Source organism: Mobula birostris, chromosome 17 (genome assembly GCF_030028105.1).
Source record: "Mobula birostris isolate sMobBir1 chromosome 17, sMobBir1.hap1, whole genome shotgun sequence".
Lineage (NCBI taxonomy): Eukaryota > Metazoa > Chordata > Chondrichthyes > Myliobatiformes > Myliobatidae > Mobula > Mobula birostris.
In genome coordinates this window covers 37,208,699-37,228,606 of record NC_092386.1, presented here as the reverse complement: position 1 = coordinate 37,228,606, position 19,908 = coordinate 37,208,699, and the positions used below count along the sequence as shown (strand labels likewise).

At 39.6% G+C, this 19,908-nt stretch overlaps 1 protein-coding gene across 3 annotated transcripts in view; it reads right to left on the bottom strand.

Annotated features, from left to right (window-relative positions):
• The window catches only part of pcsk5b (proprotein convertase subtilisin/kexin type 5b), a 328,288-nt gene that overhangs the window by 164,225 nt on the left and 144,155 nt on the right, over positions 1–19,908 (bottom strand). For all 3 annotated transcript variants that reach the window (XM_072281530.1, XM_072281531.1, XM_072281532.1), the window contains exons 9-10: positions 16,990–17,090; positions 1,827–1,930 (exon numbers count right to left, since the gene is read on the bottom strand). In XM_072281530.1, coding sequence (XP_072137631.1) covers positions 1,827–1,930; positions 16,990–17,090 — 205 coding nt within the window. The remainder of the gene's footprint in view (positions 1–1,826; positions 1,931–16,989; positions 17,091–19,908) is intronic.

The following is a 19,908-nucleotide window of genomic DNA, read 5'->3' as shown; positions in this document are numbered from 1 at the left end:
CACTCACTTTGAAGTCCAGTGCAGATACACCACTGGCCAGTTTTTATTTTTGCAGATACTTCCCTGGTAATTCAGTACCTCCAAGTAGTTAGGGTTCAAAGTCCCAATGACTCAATAGCATTAATTGTATCCAATAAACAGGGAACACACAGGGATTTAGAGTTTAATGTATGTTATGCATTGAGAGGGCCCATTACAATAAAATACAACTGCAAAATATTCTTGGGTATTGCATCAATGTTTCACTTGATGGTGAATTGAATCTTAAATGCTTTTAAGAATGTTTTTCCAAATTGAAGAGATTCCAAATGTCAATTAAAAACTCTTGAAACTCAGCAATTAAAATGCAAATGTCAAGATTAATAATATACCAGAAAACAGCATTTATCACAAACCATATGTAGCATATTTGAAATGTTTTTGTCACATGAAACACAATTAGCCAAGCCAAAACATGGCACATCAGGAACTTAAGCTGCAATAGGGGAAGGCTTCCCAGACAGCTGATGTTTGGTTGTCTGAAAGAAAAAAATCTTCAGAGGTGCCACTTGCAAGGATTTGGCCTCCAGCTGCAAGTACACACAGGCAGGCGTTCATTTTCAGGAAAGAAAATAACCATTTAGTATAAGGCTGTTCCTTATAACCACACAGTTTGGGTGTGTTGCAGTATGCCTCATTTCTATGAAATATTCAAGAAACAACCTTATAGATTAAAATGAAGTGGCAGAATCTCCTAAGTACTGCAATCCGGGCACAACAAAATAAAACTGTCCAAACAGGAATCCCAGTAATGAAGTAGCAGTATTTAAGAGCACATTCAAAAACAATGCACATGATAAAAGTGCCCTTGCTATCTTTTATGCTGTCAAGACAGTTTGCACACAAGACTAAGTTCCAATTTCTACTAGTAGGAGGATGCTTTTTAATTTTATCAACATAGGAGTCAGTTTTCACTGCTGATACTGATCTGAATTAAACCATTGAGTGCTTCATAGTGTTAGCTGGAACTGCCACGGAATGAATCCTAAAACTATGTTGATCCAATGTCAAGTTAGCTCAAATTCAATCATAATTCATGAAATCATGGAGCCGGTTACAACCAGGAAGACCACAGGCCATGTGAGAGTAGTGTTCTTGTATTCAGGTATGAAGTTGGCACATCCTACCTTGGACATGGTTTAGGAATGCTTGACGTAAATGGGACCAAAACCTATAAATATATTCCTTTACCCAACACTCAAGCCCGGTCAATATAAACAGAGACTGCGTCTTGTTTACAATGAGAGGCAATGTTGTCCAAGCTACACCGTTGCCATCCTGCTCAAAATTTACATTAACTACTAACTGGAGGCAGTTCAGCAGTAGTAGTTCTTGAAACACTCGGAACATGACTTTACTTTGTAGAGAAAATTCCAAAGCCATGCAGCAGATTCAGACCGATTGTGTAATTTGCAGCTGTCACTAATCTAATGTGTTCACGATAATGGAATGCAAGACAGTATTTCAAGACTGTGAAGTATATAATCTCCATCCCACAAAATATTTGTTTTGTAAAGAATAAATGAAGCCATATTTAAATAGTTGCTGATTATGTTGGTGTGACAGCAATGGGAGCAGTGCATTTTATGATATGTTAAGGCACGAGTTTTTTTTTGAATTGTTAGCTATTATGGAGGTATCACTGGATAACATCGAGATTCAGTCACATAACTTAAAGCTTTGTTTGGGTGAAGGAAAAATGTATTTGGCCAAAAAAGCCCATCTTACTTTAACTGTACATAAATATTTAATTAGGAGGAAAGTACATTAATACACAGGCATCCTACCTCTATAGCCTGCGCCGTTGATCTTCCAGTCGGGAGCATTGAGGTGACCAGACCGTGATGTCTTCACAATAATATGCTGCACATCTCTCCAATTCAGGTCAGGGCTGGAAAAAAAAGGTAACTCCATGTAAATACATCACTCTGAAAATTTAGTCCAGCTTTTAAAAATTCAAATCAAATTTAGGTTTTCAAATTTAAATGATTTCAAGTCAATTATCCAATCTACTTTCTCCATTTGAAAGGTAGCATTCAAGAACAATTTCAGGAACGTGAATAAATAAACCCCTGTTGCTCCAATTACTTCTTGTAATCTCAATTTAACTGACTGGATCGGATGCTTTAAATTTAATTGAGAAGGAAATAGCCCACAATTGGCCTCCTGGGAGCTTTGTTGCAATCTGTTAGCTATAGTTATTGCCAAGTTACATTCATCTTAGAATGTACTGGGCTGCTTAGTGATAAAGTAAGCACTTTCGTTAAAAGCATGTTTTTGTTTTAAGTGAGCCCACAGATTTAATTGAAAGTTATTCAACAGTAATCGATATATCAGTAAACACTTCTATTACTGATCAGAAAAAAATACTTAAGCCGTTTCATTAACCCATTTCTTCCCCCAATATAGTAGAGCCCCATATTAAATCTTTCACCATAAAAGACTTGGTACAAAGAAAGCCAAGGACTTCAAAACAAAATGAGCTGTGGCATTCCTTCCCCTACATTTTTACCTGTTTATACTTGAGTGGACCATATACTCTTATAGTTGCTCTCTTTGCATTATTACTATCAGGGAGAAGGTACAGGAGCTTGAACACCCACATTCAAAAGTTTTAAGAACAGCTTCTTCCCCTCTGCCAAATTTCTGAACAGTTCATGAATATTGTCTTGTTATTTGTTTTTGTCCTATTTATTTTGTAATATAGCAATTTTTATGTACTGCTGCCCCAAAAAAACATTTCACACCATGTCAGTGATAATAAGCCTGATTTTGATGACATAACAAATAGGTACGATTTCCGTTCTCTTGGAAGAGGATGAAGGATATAACAAATAGAAAGGCAGATGATAAGGTGGCTCAGGTGGCTATATCTACAATTTATTCTTAGTATCTGAATGCATGGCCATGATTGCAAAAGAGACCAAATTCAGGTATGGTCAATCATCTCAAATTAAAAATAGTCTCAAATTTAAAGTAGTCTCAAATCATTTACTGCTGAATGGCTTGGCAAGGATAAGAAGGGTCAAACTCCATTGAGATATTTTCAGGTTAAAATGAGGGTCAAGTTTTGGATGAGGAGACTTACATGATCCGAATTTGCTGAAAATACGGAGGCAAGCTCAAAAGAATTGAATTTGAACAGTTAAAGAAACTAGTAATAAAGTCAAACCCGTGAAGGAATTGGAAGGCGGCAAGAATTGGAATTATGCTCTGACTTTAGATGGGTCCAAACAACGATTTGAAGTCTATCCCAGGACATTTACAATAATGCTGTACACCCTCTACTATACCCAAGTTTCTCCAATTCCAGCCATTCGATCTTCCACGAAATTAATTTCTGTGCTGTTGACAGCTCTGCCTTTGGATGCCACGACCAAACATTGGCATTCCATCCGCAAACCTCTATCTCCCTTTCTTGCTCATTTCTTTTAATATGCTCTTAATAATTCATCTCCAGGTCCACACTTTTGCCTACCGCACCCTAATATCTCCTGTGTCAAACTAACTTTAATGTATCTGTGAACTACCTTTTGTCAGTTTGCAGCATGAAAGATGAAATATTAGTCTGGTGCCAAACATGAACAAAACATCCAGTACTCTGAGTCTGCTCCTCAATTCCACCATTATTTCATGACAACCTATTGAACTATCCCTATTCCATTTTTTTTTGAAAAGCAAATAAAAATATTCGGACAGAATTACCTAATCAGACAGAACCTTACAATTCTTGGGGGAAAAGAAATTATAGTCATGTTAATTAATTTTAAAAGCTAAAATTAATCACAGGTTCGAATATAAAGGTGAACATTCTTGGTTACAGGTAACGTTTATTTATTGTCTAATAAATGACAAAAAGCAAATCCCAGCAGAAATCTAACTTAAACGTCTTCCATCCTGAAAGAGAATCTTGAATTTTCTGTCATTTTTACATCGAAAGAGACCAACACTATTTTACTTTCAAGGGCAAAAAGAAAATACTCTTATTTTCAATTGACATAACAGATATTTTAGAGTTACAGATATTTTAAAAACTACTACTGCATCAGCACTGAATAAAAGAAATCGTTTCACACACTAATACAGTTCCAGTGTATTTAAATCTTAGCACCATCAAGCAATCATGAAGATTCATTTTGATAACGCCAGATAGATCAGCTTCTTATGCCTATTGTAAAGAGAACAGAACTGTCTGGAGCACAGTTAATTTCTCTGTAACTCAAGTTATTCATACCCCAAGTATACTTCCAGACATGTATTACTTTGAAATAAATGTAGACTGCTCAGTGGAATAAAGTGGAGTTTGACTGCACAGAGATGTTTTCCACTGATTACAAATTTTGTGAGGTACAAATGCTTTTAACAAGCTATGAAGATAGGTAACCAGAAATCTGACTTTTATAGCAACACAATATAAAGGGAAGTACAAAAGTCTGCAAAAGCTGTTAATTATAGTAGATGCAATTTAATTTTTTTTTAAGAGACACATTCGACTATTTCAACAATAGTCGCTTAGAATGGTTTTGGGTGAGGTCTGAGTACACAAGGTACAAAGGATTAAGCAAAACTCGGGCTACAGTTATATTGCAACCATCTGACAAGGGAGTATTTAGAAATCTTGATGGTTCATTATAGCCTCACATGATGATTGCTGCATTGCTTCAGCTCACCAGTGTCTCAGTTCATACACCAGAGACCCAAAAATCTAACATTTCCTTCAAACTCATGCAAGTTTACTGGAAAAGTTATATTGCCACATAAAATATTTTTAAAAAAGTGAAGTACATCATTTCATCTGGAGGAATAGATCCAATAGTTCAGCAAATCTGCAGTCTAACACACTGAATATATTGAACTATCAGAGCTTTACTATTAGGTTAGTAGCTCACCTCATTTTTCAAGTGATTAAACTATTGAGCAGTCCTGAGCAGAAGTAATGGATCTTAACAGAAATCACAATAATGCTTCTTTTGCTTCAGTAGTGGCAAGCAAGGGCAAGAAGGGAACTTATGCCCAGAGCCAAAGGAAGTGGTCAAGGTTAATACCAAGGAGGACAGGGAGGATAGCAGGATCATAGATGAGTATGCTGATATTCTAGGGTATATTGATATCAAGCAAGGTTGAGGCTCTCGAAGATTAATCTGGCTAAGCCCCCAAGGCCTGATGAGGATGAGCCTTAGGTTATTGAAAGAGGACACACGGGGCCTTGACAGAAATCTTTACATCCTCTTTAGCCACATGTTAAGTCCCAGGAGACTGGAGAATAACCAGTTATTCCTTTATTTTAATGGCAACACAGAGAAAACCGGAACTTATGTCTGTGAGCCTTACAAGTGGTAGGGAAATGTTCGGAGAAGATTCTGAGGGATAGAACATACTATTACCAGAAAAACCACAGACTTGTGAGGAGTTGCCAGCATGCATGTGCAGGGAAAGTCATGTCTTGAAGACTTATGATTAACATTTTCTTTTTAAGGAGTGAGGAAAATGACTGACGAGTGTAGGGTAATGGATGTTGTCAATGAGAGTGACAGGTGCCTGGAATGTACAGCCAGAGGAAGTGGTGGAAGCAGATATGATAGCAATGTTGAAGAGGCATTTACGCAGACACATGAATAGGCAGGGACCGGAGGGATGCAGACCATGTTCAAGCAAATGGAATTAGTTCCAATTGGGATCATGATCAATACAAAGATACTGCATCAGAGAGCCTGTTCCTGTGCTGCACTCTGTTCTAGCACCACACTGTTTGGGAATGGGAAATGAGAAGGGAGTTACAAAATGTTATAAAAAGGAATTTGATTGCAAACAAGGTGGGACAACAGAAACCTGGTTAGTCCTCATCCAGTCAATCAGGAAGGATGGATAACAGAGGTATAAATACCACTGGACTAGACATGCCCAGGCATCATCCCTGATTGGTTGTCAGATCGTCAGTTATAATAGATACATGCACCCAGCTGGAAGCCTAAGAGCTTACACTGTAACTGTTATTACCCTGTTCCAAAACATTGACTAGTATCTTCAGTTCAATCCGAATGTTTGTACATCTTCAACAAGCGTGAACAAAACTATGAAAAACAAACAAGTTCTTTGCATATAGTGAGGTTGCCCACTGAGGTCACAGCTTGGAATGGAGCAGGATCAACAGAGGTTGACGTGACTAATAATGGACAGAATGAGAACAAAGATCCAAAGGTGTACTTGAAACTCAAAAGAAAGGAAACATTTGCAAGGCCTCTGGAATGCTGACCATATCATCTCAGAGCAGGTGGTGTTCAAATAGAAGAGAGAAGGAGATAACAATGTGGCAATGCACACAGTACCAAGCAAGTCACAACTCAGCTAGCCTGAATATTGGAAGGAGCGGCAAACATAGATAACTTGGCACATGCTGGAATCAACAGCACAAGAAAGAGTTTAGGTAACTTGCTGTGAGGCGCTAACTTCAAAAACTTGCAGTACCTGGATACCTTACTCAAGCCTCCTGCAAATTATTCCCAAGTAAACAAGTTTGGCTGAAGCTGTCTCACGAGCATCAGTGTTAACATGGAGACCATAGCCATCCAATACTGTGACTTGCAATTAGGGGCAGGAGACAAATTTGGGACAGCTGGGGACAATTGGGACCAGGAGATAAATTTGGATCTAGCCAGCAATGGACAAAACATTCCTCAGAAGTATCAGTGTAAAGGTAGTTTGCCAGACACCAGTAGGAAACTAATACTCAGGGACAGGGATTCACAGAAATCATTGGAGTAAAATAAAAGATTAGAAGGTAGAAGCACTTCAAATCAAGTTACATTTATCGTCATTTAACATTGAATTTACATCCCAAATGACGAGGTTAGAATATTTCCGATGCTCAACTTTAGAACTGAGTTGTCTTAATTCAGCAATTATTCCTTCAGTTTGGAAAAGGAGAATGATTATAAATCAATTAGTTTAACATGCATTCTTGGGAAACTACTAGAGCCATAGTTATGGGTAGCATTCAAAACACTTATAATAGTAAACTAATGACAGTCACTGTGGAATTCCTAAATCAAGATTTTACTTCGCACAGAATTGTGTGCATAATATTTTAAAAAAGAAAATGGACTCGGAGTGGAGAAAACATTTACTGATTTTATTTATCTAGATACCAAAAGGATTAAAAAAAATCACACGAGAGAACATTAACTCAAATTAGAACTCATGGATTTTGAGACAAGTTATTGAACTCTATAAAATTGACCAAGTGTCAAAAAACTGAATGAAGAAAATAGGCAAATGTTCCCTTAAGGCGACGTCATCTACATGGGGATTTGGTGTGGGTGGAAGAAGCAATTCCTAAACACTTAATAAGATGGAACACAAGGGCATGCAACCATATTTATCAAAGCTTAAGACACATGGTGTTGTAACTGGTGTGACCAAAAACTTTAAATTGCAATGAAAGACAAATGGAGAAATAAAGATGTGCTGATAGATTAATGTCACAAGAGAGTGGCAATTTGGAGCTGCCTTAATCCAGAGTGGTGCAAATAAACGTCTACTAAAAGTTACTTCGGTGTTTATAGGCGGAAAAAAGGATAAAGTGGGAGTTAATGAGAATGTGACGGAGAGAAAATGAGTTGCATGTTACAGAGAAATAAGGGGGAATGGAACTAACGCAGTTGGTGAACTTGGAGTCATCGTGGTCTTGATTGGCTTAGTGGCCTGTCGTGTTATCATGAGTATAATATAGCACATGGCCTCAAATTGCAGAAATGGATTTCCAACCAGGCAAAAGCCCAATTAATTTATTCAGGGCTCAAAAGGAACAGAATGGAGAATTCCCTAAATGGTAAAAAGCTGGACTTGGTGAATGCCCAGACAAAGATTATTAAAATAGAATTATCAGGAGCTGAAAGTAATCCAAGTGGGCAAGAGGCAACAAGAATAATTTATGTCTCCATATTTGCACCTACAGATGACAAGGAGTTCAGAATCAGGTGAACTTCGGTGTTTTCCCCATTTACTGCATCTTTCGTACATTAGAAGTGACTAACTACCTGGAGTAAAAGCCCTGAAGCACACCTTGAATTGTAATTAACTGCTGAATTGACAAGGAAATTGATTTAGCAAAAAAAAATTATGATGAAAACAAATTACAAATCAGTTTAGTTAGCTGCACTAAATTGTCTGAAGAACGATCCCCTTTAGCAAAAAAAAACACTGCTGGCAAAACTGTCCATTTCCCTTCACAGATGCTGCATGGTCCACTGAATTTCGCCACCATTTCTTGCTCCCAAGTTCAAAGTGAATTTATTACCCAAGTATGTGCAGTATAGTATGCACAGTATATGTCACCAAATACTATGCCGAGATTAACTTTCTTGCAGGCAACCACAGTAGAACAAAGGGGTACTGCAGAATCAATGACAAACTACAAAGACTGAAAAATTATGGAAATACAAAAAGAAACATGCAACAATAAATAAAATTGAGACCATGAATTGTAGTGTCCTTGAATATGAATCTACTGGCTATGGACAACAGTCAGTTCAGATGTTGCCAATTCTGGCATCTGCAATCTCTATCCAAACCTGGCACAATAGTAACTGAGATTTAACTAAAGATTTAAAATATACCACAATATAAATTAATTAAAATAATTCAAAAGGAGACTGAAATGTCAAAAACTAGAGAATGAAAGCCAAAAAGTGAGGCTTAATTTTTGTAATCATGTACTTTTAATGCAATGAACAAAATGTGCACCGTCCAATGAATCTCTATTATAAAGGAAATGTGGATCTTTTATTGAAAATAAGAAAGGCAGGGGTTAAACAAAGTCTTGGATGCAGCCAGGATAGGCTAATATCATTAGTCATAACTTGACACTCTGTGCACACATGAAATTCTGTAATATGACAACAAACAAAAAGCCACAATTACTAATGCATTCCAAAGTACAAGTTTCAACATAGTTTAGAAAATATATGTTGAGTGGGGAGGAAAACAAAATTAACTAGCTTAAACGCTGATGTGTTCTGATTTACAATTCCTATTTTCAAGAAACTCTAACCTTCCAGGGAAGGACACAATTATTCAGCATCCAGCTAAAATAGGTGATCCTCACACCACACTGTAGCCTACTACAGCTACTCAGGGAAGCAGACATCAGAGTGGTGTGCAAGAACACAGAAGTGCAGTAAGCACACCAGTATTTGAGTGATTCTTAAAGCGGATTCTTTCAGGCCTACATTCACGATGATTCTACTTCCTAGGAAGTAGAACTGGTTTACCCGCATCTGTGTCAGAAACAGCAGGAGATGGAAATCTGCTCACACCGGTTCCGAAAAAAAATAACTCCAGGACACCACTCCAGACTTGGCCATCCAGCTAGAAGGCTTAATTTCCATTTGGGCAGACAGAAATGCTACGACCTCAGTGGAGGAGGTCTGTATGTCTATGTCAATAGGTACTGGTGGTGTGAATGTTTCAGAAGAAATGACCCACCGCTCACCACAGACAGAGTTTGTAATGGTTAAATGCAGGCCCTTCTACTTACCAAGGGAGTTCACTGCCATTGTGATTGTTGCTGTTTACATTTTCCCCCCCCCAACACCCCCACCCCCCACGTGTTAGTTCTAGGGAAGTGTTGTAAGAGCTCAATGGCTAGATACCGGACCGGACGCAGTAAATTATTTATTACTTTTTCCATTTTTCTCTCTCTTTCTCCCACTGCCCCTCTCACAATAACTCCTTGGCTGCTTTCCATCTTCCTCTGGGCTCCCCTCCCCCTTTCTTTCTCCTTAGGCCTCCCATCCCATGATCCTCTCCCTTCTCCAGCCTTGTATCCCTTTTGCCAATCAACTTTCCAGCTCTTATCTCCATCCCTGCCCCTCCTGTCTTTGCCTATTATTTCGGATCTCCCCCTCCCCCTCTCAAATCTCTTCTTTCAGTTAGTCCTGACGAAGGGTCTTGACCCGAAACGTCGACTGTGCTGCTTCCTATGGATGCTGCCTGGCGTGATGCATTCTACCAGCATTTTGTGTGTACTGGCTTATAGACCTCTGGTTTCTTCATCCCATTGTTGTTAACCAGCTCTTTGGCTTTGCTGACGTTGAGAAGTTGTTGCTGTGGTTGCTCAACCAGATCTTCAATCTCTCTAATATACCGATTAGTCACTACCTCTGATTCTGTCAACAGCGGTACCATCAGCAAACTTTAATATAGCGTTGGATCTGTACTCAGCCACACTATCACAAGTATAAAAGGGATTAGAGGGGAGTCTAACCATTCAGCCCTGTGGGTCCCCTGTGCCTATGGTAAGTGTGATGATGTCATTGCCAATCCATACGGAGGTTTGCATTCAGGAAATCAAGGATCCAATTGCACAAGGAGATATGGAACCCATGGATCTTGGAGCTTAGTAATGAGCTTTGTGGGGATGATGTTGTTGAATGCAGAGCTGTACTCAATGAAGAGCTTACCGATAAAACATATCTTCATTGTCCAATGTTCCAGAGTTCAGTGAGGAGCCAATGAAATGGCATCTACTGCTGGTCAGCCAATTGAAACAGATCCAGGTCTTTCCTTGGGCAGAAGCAATACGTTTCATGACCAACCTCTCGAAGCATTTCATCACCGTGGGTGTAAGTACTACGGAACAATAGTCATTGAGGCAGGACATGATTTTTTTTTGGGGCACCTCATTGCCATTTATGCTGCTTGTTTTTGCTTTGAAGGTGCTGATGGCCACTGTTGTTGAGCAATTCCGTGATTCAAGTTTAGTCTAAAATTGCTGTAATTCCTATAATTACTCGACTATAAAAAGTTCTTCCAGCATAATGACAGTATCAAACCAGATCCAGCTCACTGCCTACACTCTCCAAATTCTCGTGGTAATTCATCAGCCCTCAACAGGCTTTGCAAGAGTTAAGATGCAAAGATCATCTCCTGCTATTTGCACTTGAGTTTTAGTATGTCTCATTGTCAAAAATAGAGATCAATTGCTATATTATGGATACAAAGTAGGTATCAAAATAGATTAAAAAGTGCAAACTACCAAAACTTAACCTGCATTTCATAATGTATTATTGCACAAAATGATTTCTTCCAATTAACTTAAAATAGACTTCTGAAAACAGCCTCCTGAGTTCCTGGGTATGCTCCATATTATTTTGGAAACAAACGGGCTGAACTATTTGCTCAAGAGGTTCACAACTGACTGAAAGCCAAGAGGACAATTCTGGAGTTTTACTCAGAGTTCAGGTTCAAACTACAGAATGCTTTCAACATTCAGAACAAACTGCACTATTGACCTGTACTGAATATTTACTAACAAAAAACACTAATTGTACTATTTTACCTGCAGTCAGGCTCATTCGCATACTTGCTTCCATGTTCAATGTTTTTGGGTAAAGTCCCAATGCGAAGGTTTGATTAAGGCTGATGTGCCAGTGCAGGGCTGAAGGAATGCCATACTGGATTTAATTTTTAGCTTTTTAAAATGTATAAAGAAGGTATTATTTTAACATTAACCAGAACATATGCCACACATTACTGAAACTTTGTGAATGTCAAATATGCCTGCAGATATCCTATCCCCATATCAAAGCTTTAGCAGGCAATGAGCCTGGAAGATAAGACCTTTCTCTTCCTGGTTCCAAAAGCCCAGCCAGCTGTCTGAGTTAGCCACACTCAAGTGGTAACAGCTGGGATCCCAGGAGAATGCCACACCAAGAACCACCTGGAGCAACAGGTGCCACAGGGGACAAGGAAAGTTGGAGGGCAGGTGACTGGTGATGAACTACTGCACCTGGAACTGAACAGAAGTTATTTACTTGTGGTGGTGAATGTGCTTCTAGTAATCAATGAAAATCCCCTGTATTCTGTAGGTTCAATAGGACTGGAAACTGCAAATGCAGCACCATTATTAAAGAGGAATGGGACTGAAAACAGGAAGCTGTTAGCCAGTTAGCCCAACATCTGCCAGATGTTGGAATCCATTGCTGAAGAGGTATTAGCAGGTAATTTAAGAAAACCACAATTAAGCAGAGATAGCATGTATTTATGAAAGAGAAATACTGTTTGACAACTTTGATAGACTTTGTTGAAGATATAACATATGGATAAAGGAAAACCACAAAATATATTACATTTCTTGATCTTCATAGCAGTCACAGAGTCCATTCTCACGTACGGATGCAAGACATGGACACTCACCAAGACTATGTGAAAGTCTCTAGATGGTTGCTATACACGAATGCTCCGGATGGCTCCTGACGTGAGTTGGCAACAGCACATGATGAACATCGAGCTCTATGATGACCTACTGATGCTCACCACTAAAATCAAAGTGAGAAGACTGCAACTAGCGGGGCATTGTCTACGCCACCCCGAACTACCTGCCAGCCTAGTCATCCTATCGGAGACTAAGCATGAGAGGATGAACCCTGGGCACCCTCCCAAGACTATGGTCAACACGCTCCTAGGAAACAGCAGCACGGCTAATGTAGATGAACTGAACACACTGATGAGGGGGAGGGAGAAGTGGAGAGTCTGTTATCATGCCTAACGCAGGCCCCCTAGGCCTGAGTCGATGTAGTAGTAGTAGTAGTGAATTTCTAGATGACGATCAATAAGATACCACATAAAAAAATCATTGCAAAAGAACATGTGTCTGGGAATAATATATTGACAGGGATAGTGATGTACAGGAATGCAATTGGTGAAAGTGTACATAATTCATAACTACCAACATTGAGTTGGGGTTTCACTTTAAGAGGTTTGTTTGACTCGATGATGGAACTACGTAAAGTATTTTTTAGCGCGGGCTTTGTGTTCAGGTTTTGGTGTTCAATAAATGAGTTGCTACGGTTTTTCTTAAACATAAAACATCTCTGCTGATTTATTTGTGAAAACCTACAGTGGAAAGGCAAACTAACAAAAATCTGTTGAAATAAAAGGGTGTGTTCCAGTGTAGAATCAGTGATGAGACCTCAACTATTCATGCAATTTGGTTGAAGAGGCTCAGGGTCCTGTGATTATGTTAATGACGCAAAGACAGTAGGTTTTGCAAGTAACAAGGATATAAAGAGCCTGCAATGGAATATATATGTATAGTTTGGATGCAGGCAAGGAAATTGAGTTGGCAGAGGAATTAAATGTGGGGAAAGCACAAGGCTACTGAATTTGGAAGAATGAAGCAACATATCATTTAAATAAGCAGGAACGCAAATTCATGCAGTATAAAGGTATAAAGGAGTCCTTAAACATTAGACATAAAAAGATGGCAAGAAGGTTCAACAAAGCGGCGGACAGTAGAATATATTTCAAGGGCTATAGGATATAACAGTAGCGAAGATTTGATGCACCTTTACGGAATGCAAGTGAGACTACAACTCAGAGCATTGGATACAGTTTTGGTTTATGTACTTGCATTGGAGTCAATGTAGAAATTCCCAGGTTGATTCCTGAGATGAAGGGATGGATTATATGCAGAAAGGTTGAGCAGTTTGGAGTATAGAAGAATTAGGTGCTTATTCAATTGTGTGGAATTCTGAGGGGAATAACTGCATAGGATGTGGCGATATTCCTCTTGTAGGACATACCTAAACACAGAAACTTTTTCCCCCCCCCAGATTAGGGCCTCTCATTTCAGACAGAATTGGGGAAAAATTTACTCCCCTTGAGCTATAAATGTTTGGAAACCTCGAACAGAGTTATGGAGACAGAGTCACTTAATATGTTGAAGGCAGAGATTGAAATATTTAAATCACAAGGAAGTCAAGGAGAATGGGGAGAGAGTGTAGAGTGGTGATTGGATCAGACTCAGATCAGAAACAGAATCAGGTTTATTACCCCATCCATTATTTATTTATATACACACATTCTTTCCCTCTCTCTCCTTTTTCTCCCTCTGTCCCTCTGACTATACCCCTTGCCCATCCTCTGGGTTCCCCCCCCTCCCCCTTTTCCTTCTCCCTGGGCCTCCTGTCCCATGATCCTCTCATATCCCTTTTGCCAGTCACCTGTCCAGCTCTTGGCTCCATCCCTCCCCCTCCTGTCTTCTCCTGTCATTTTGGATCTCCCCCTCCCCCTCCCACTTTCAAATCTCTTACTCACTCTTCCTTCAGTTAGTCCTGACGAAGGGTCTCAGCCCGAAATGTCGACTGTACCTCTTCCTAGGGATGCTGCCTAGCCTGCTGCGTTCACCAGCAACTTTGATGTGTGTTGCAGGTTTATTATCACTGGCATCTGTCGGAGAATTTCTTAACTTAGCAGCAGCAGTTCAATGCAATACATAATATAGAAAAAATAAATAAGTAAATCAATTAAAGTATATAGGTTACATGTATATTAGATAGATAAATTTTAAATCGAGCAAAACAGAAATAAAATATATTTTAAAAAGTGAAGTGGTGTTCATGGGTTCAATGAACATTTAGGATTCTGATGGTGGGGGCAGAAACTGTTCTGGAATCTGAGTGTATGCCTTCAGGCTTCTGTGCCTCCTTCTCGATGGTAACAATAAGAAGACGGCATGTCCTGGGTGATGGGGGTCCTTAACAATGTACGCTACCTTTCTGAGACACCGCTCCTTGAAGATGTTTTGGGTACTTTGTAGGCTAGTACCCAAGATGGAGCTGACTAAATCTGCAACCCTCTGCAGCTTCTTTCAGTCCTGGGCAGTAGCCCCCACCCCCTCCCCCCATACCAGACAGTGATGCAGCCTGGAAGAATGCTCTCCATGAGTGCTTTAGGTGTCAAACCAAATTTCTTCAAACTCCTAATGAAATATAGCCACTGTCTTGCCTTCTTCATAACTGCATCAATATGTTGGGACCAAGTTAGATCCTCAGATCTTGACACCCAGGAACTTGAAATTGCTCATTTTCTCCATTTCTGATCCCTCTGAGGACTGGTTCATTTTCCCTTGTCTTGCCCTTCCTGAATTCCACAATCAGCTCTTTCATCCTACTGACACTGAGTGCAAGGCTGTTGCTGCGATACCACTCAACCAGCTGATATATCTCGCTCCTGTACTCTGTCTCATCTCCATCTGAGATTCTACCAACAATGGATGTATCATCAGCAAATGTATGGATGGCATTTGAATTATACCTAGCCACACATTCACGGGTATAGAGAGTAGAGCAGTGGGTCAAGCACATACCACCCCCCCCGCCCCCCGAGGTGCACCAGTGTTGATCTTCAGCGAGGAGGAGGTATTATTACCAATCCACACAGATTGTGGTCTTCCAGTTAGGAAATCAAGGATCCAATTGCAGAGGGAGAGGCCCAGGCACTGTAGCTTATCTATCAGGAATGTGGGAATGATAGTGTTAAACACTGAACTATGGTCAACAAACAGCATCCTGACATAGGGGTTTGACATTGGATCATTCATGATGTTAACAAATGGCAAAGCCGGCTCGTGTGGCCAAATGACCCGTGTTGCCTTTTTACTTTTCACTCACCTGTTTAAATATTGATACTGGCAAAATGCAGTGCCAGAAAACATTTGTGTCATAAATACACCAAGCTTAGGAGTACCTTTTTAACAGCGTGAAATGCACCAAGACTGAACCAAGCCACACAAGGAGATAATCCAAAGCTTGAAAAAGGAGGATAGAGTTTAAAGAACATCTCAAAGAAGAGTTAAGAGGCCAAATTATTTTGGGCAAGAAGCCCAGAGCTAAAGATCCAAGAGCTGAAAGCATGCCCTTAATGACAGGTAATAAAAATGGCCTTGTACAAGTAGGCGGACGACCGTGTTGATAGTTTTACAGGACTGGTAAAGTAAAAAAGAGATTTAAGATACGAATATAGAAAATTTACAATGAAGTTTACTCACACAGGAGTTAGATTACAAATAGTGGCAGCATAAAAACCTTTCTTATGAAATTATCCTGATGCAAAAGGAATAATGTTTTTCTGAACAAGCCAGAATCAAAAAAGCCTATTTAGTAGTATAGAAATACTATGTACCTTAATAGCTCCATCCCTATATGGTAACATAGAAATCTCTGTCACTAGTCTGGTTAGAAGCAAATAGTTAATCACAAGAAAACGGAAGAATGGAAAGAAGAAAAATCTTTGAGATTGAAAGAAAAGACTAATTCAGAACATATTTACAACAATGACAATGCTTTGAATTCTGTAAATTAAGCATGGCATAAGAGTTATACTGATATCACAAGGGTTTCATCTGTACTTGTTGCATTTATAAACAATTTAACTACTGATAGTTCATCTCAGATCCACTTACGATGCCTTCAGTCATGGATCTGAGAGGCACCAAGTCTGCATTTCCCCCAAAAGTACTTGACAACCCATAAAGGTACTTGGCAGGTCAATTCTGGCAAACCTGTACACTACCAACTTCTTTTGCAGAAAATCTTCCACCACAGCATTTTAAATCAGCCTACCTTTGTCTTAGTACAAAGCCAAAGACATTGTGACAGATTCAATGCCTTGAAAAGGCAGCTCCCTTGAATGAACTGAGAGAAATAGTGAGCTTTTCAGTCCATTTAGAGAACTTGGCCCTATTTACCTGTTACATTGGACTGATGCCCAGCAGATCAAATTAAATACACAGGTCCTGCTTAGTAAATACACAAATCGCTGAAGCAAAATTGATCCATTAACTTGCATAGTAGCTTCCTGATAATTTCCTTCCTTAACAAGGAAAAAGGCTACATGGCAGTGACCTAATTGGCAAAATGCTTAGTTATTTTTTTTTTTGCACAGCAGTAACCAAAATGAACGTACCTGCGCAAACTGAATGCAGTCAGCCAATACCATTCCAAAACCAGCTTATGAAAATACTTTTAAGCATGACATAACACTGTAGGTCTTATGTAAGTTAAGATGTCGGTGCTTAACATTTATCCAATTAGCTTATATTGGCTGTGTATGTCAGCTTTCATTCGGAAACATTTAACATAAACCATCACGCAATGAGTTGCAGCTTACTTTGCTTCCAGTGCCAGTGCTATGATTCCTGCAGCCATTGGTGCTGATGCAGAGGTTCCCGTGTGGCTATCTGTACATCGCTGTCTGAGATCAGTGGTGATCTGAAACAAAAGAGAGATACATCACTTCTGAGAAGGTGGTGGATAGCCTGGGTCAGTTTGCCTTGGAGTAGAGAATTGTCCAAAATTATGACAGGCATAGATGGGTAGATGTTAGGAAACTTCTCCTCGAAGCAGAGGTATCTAGTAATAAAGAGCAGAGTTTAAGGGTAAGGGGGGCAAGAGTGGGGATCTGGAGAGGGTAGTTGGAATTTTGGAATGCACTGCACTGAGGCCTGTACTTTCACATCATTCAAGTAGTATCCACACACGCATTTCAATTATCAAGGCATAAAAGCTATAGAAGAAGTGCTGCTAAATGGAATTAACAGACGTTTGGTATGATGTAGGAACCTAAAGGGCCTGTTTCTGTACTGAATGATACAATAACAACGTAAGACATTAAGACATAGAACAGTATAGGACCTTCAGCCCACAAAGTTGAGCCAACCCTTTAATCTACCCCAAGAATAATCTAACAACTCCCTCCCACATAGGCCCCTCTTTTTCTTTCCATCTATGTGCCTAACTAAGGGCCTCTCCCAATGCATCTGCCTCTACCACTACCTCTGGCAGTGCTTTCCACACACTTACCACTGTGTAAAAAAAAACACGTTATCTACCCCCCCCCACCCCACCCCACTTCCCTTTTGTCCTCTTATATTAGTAATTTCCAACCTGTGAAAAAGATGCTGGCTGTACAAACCTATCAAGTCACCTCTTATCCTTCCTTGCACTGAAGAGAGAAAACCCTAGCTTGCTCAGCCTTTAAATGCAGCTTCAATTAATTCTGATCCAACTGGGACATACAAATGTGGCTTGCACTGTTGGCATAAACAAAATACTTTGTCCTTTACAAGCTAGATAATTACACAGAGGTGGCATAAGCAAGTCCACTCTCCCACAACCATATTCACAAGTTCGTTGACAACAAATATAATGAAAAATACAAAACCTAAATGCGTGGAATTAACTTGGCTAATAAAGTGATAGGGAGATACCTGAAAAAGCTGTTCCACTCATTAAGGAATAGACAAAACAAAAATAAATAGACGGATTAAAAAGCAACACGACTGCACAATCTACACAGATGCAGAGGAAAGCAAATATAATATTGGGGAATACAAGGGTTTGATGTGAACTAGTATGTATGATAAAAGGCCAATAACCATTGCTCTCTGCCCCAGATGTTACCTAACCCAATTATTTCCTATATTTTCAGTTTCATACTAACATTTCCACTATTTGTTGTATTTTGATTCTGTGCAGACAAGGGCAGGTCGATGTCACGATGCAGGTTTGCTGAATCCTCCCAGCAAGAAATTGATAAATGGGCATGGAGTGTGGCCCTTTTTAAAAATGTATATTTTAAATGAAAAACTGACATAATCTGTATTGCTGAAACCAGTAGCAGTGGCTGAAGGGAGAAAGGACTACCTGGTTCTGCCATAAATAGACTCAGCCTGGCTCTTTTTCAGGGCTCACACAAACATGTAAGTTAGAAACGAGGAAGTCTTTAGATATTGGTCACACACAAAATGCTGGAGGAATTCTGCAGGTCAGGCAGCATCTATAGAAATAAATCGGCGGTTGGCGTTTTGGGTCAAGACCCTTCTTCAGGAAATTATAAATAGAAATAGGAATGGACCTCTTAGCCTCTGGAACTTGCTCTGCCATTTCACAAGTTCATAATCAATCTGATTGCAACTTTAAATCCACTTTTCCACCTACTCCAGGTAAGCTATATCCCTTAAGTCTCTCTTAGACCTTAAACGTTTTGCATTCATAGCCCTTTGGCGGAATTCAAAGATTTACAGCCCTCAGAGAAATGGGACAATTCTTATCCTTTATCCCCTGTATCTCAATTCTTTCTACAATACGAAAATGTTCCCCTTATATTCATCCTCTCACCATCTCCCAATCATGTAATATCAGGCAGAGCGCTGGTTCTCATCCTGTATCAGGCATGCAGCCTGTATAAGACACTGCACACAGCATGGCACAGTAGCATAGTGGTTAGCACAATGCTTTAGAGCACAGGCGACCGGGTTCAATTCCCGCTGCTGCCTGCAAGGGGTTTGTGCTTTCCTCCGGGTGTTCCAGTTTCCTCACACAGTCCAGAGAACATACCCGTTGGCAGGTTAACTGTAAATAGTGTGGTGAACAAGTTAGGATTAAATTGGGAATTGCTGGGTGATGTGGTTCAGAGGGCCAGAAGGGCGTATTTTAAGTATGCTGCATAGGTGCAGCCACTCAAACATGCAAAGGTGCATGCATAATAGATCGCAAGACACCAATGTACTGGCTAGATATTGAATCCACAGTTGCAGAACCTTTAGGTATCACTGACTAGATTTTGCAAGTATGCAAGTTATTTTTTGTAGTTGGATCCACCATTGCTTAACATGCAAAATGAGGCAATATTGTTAAATAACTAACACTGAATGTGACAGAACTACTAAACATGGCATTGAGCCATTGGTTATGTGGTTGCTTAATTCTGTTTATAGCCTTCTCATTTTAGTGTTTTGCTTTTAATTCAAGATCACTCTTGAACAAGCAGTCCAGAATTAAAATGAGTAAGATGTGTATGTCCAGGGACATGGGTGGGCTCAGTCTACCCCAGACGTCAGGGCATATAAATTATTCCTTGAAATGACTAAGTTAGCTAAACATTGGGACAGGGATGACGTTGATTTAGATTGGGTAATTATAGAACAGAGCCTGGCTGCACCACATTCTCCCCTTAACATCCTCTCAACGTGTGGAAAACATGACTAATCTAAATTCTATACTATCTCACTCAAGGAGTGTGTGGAGT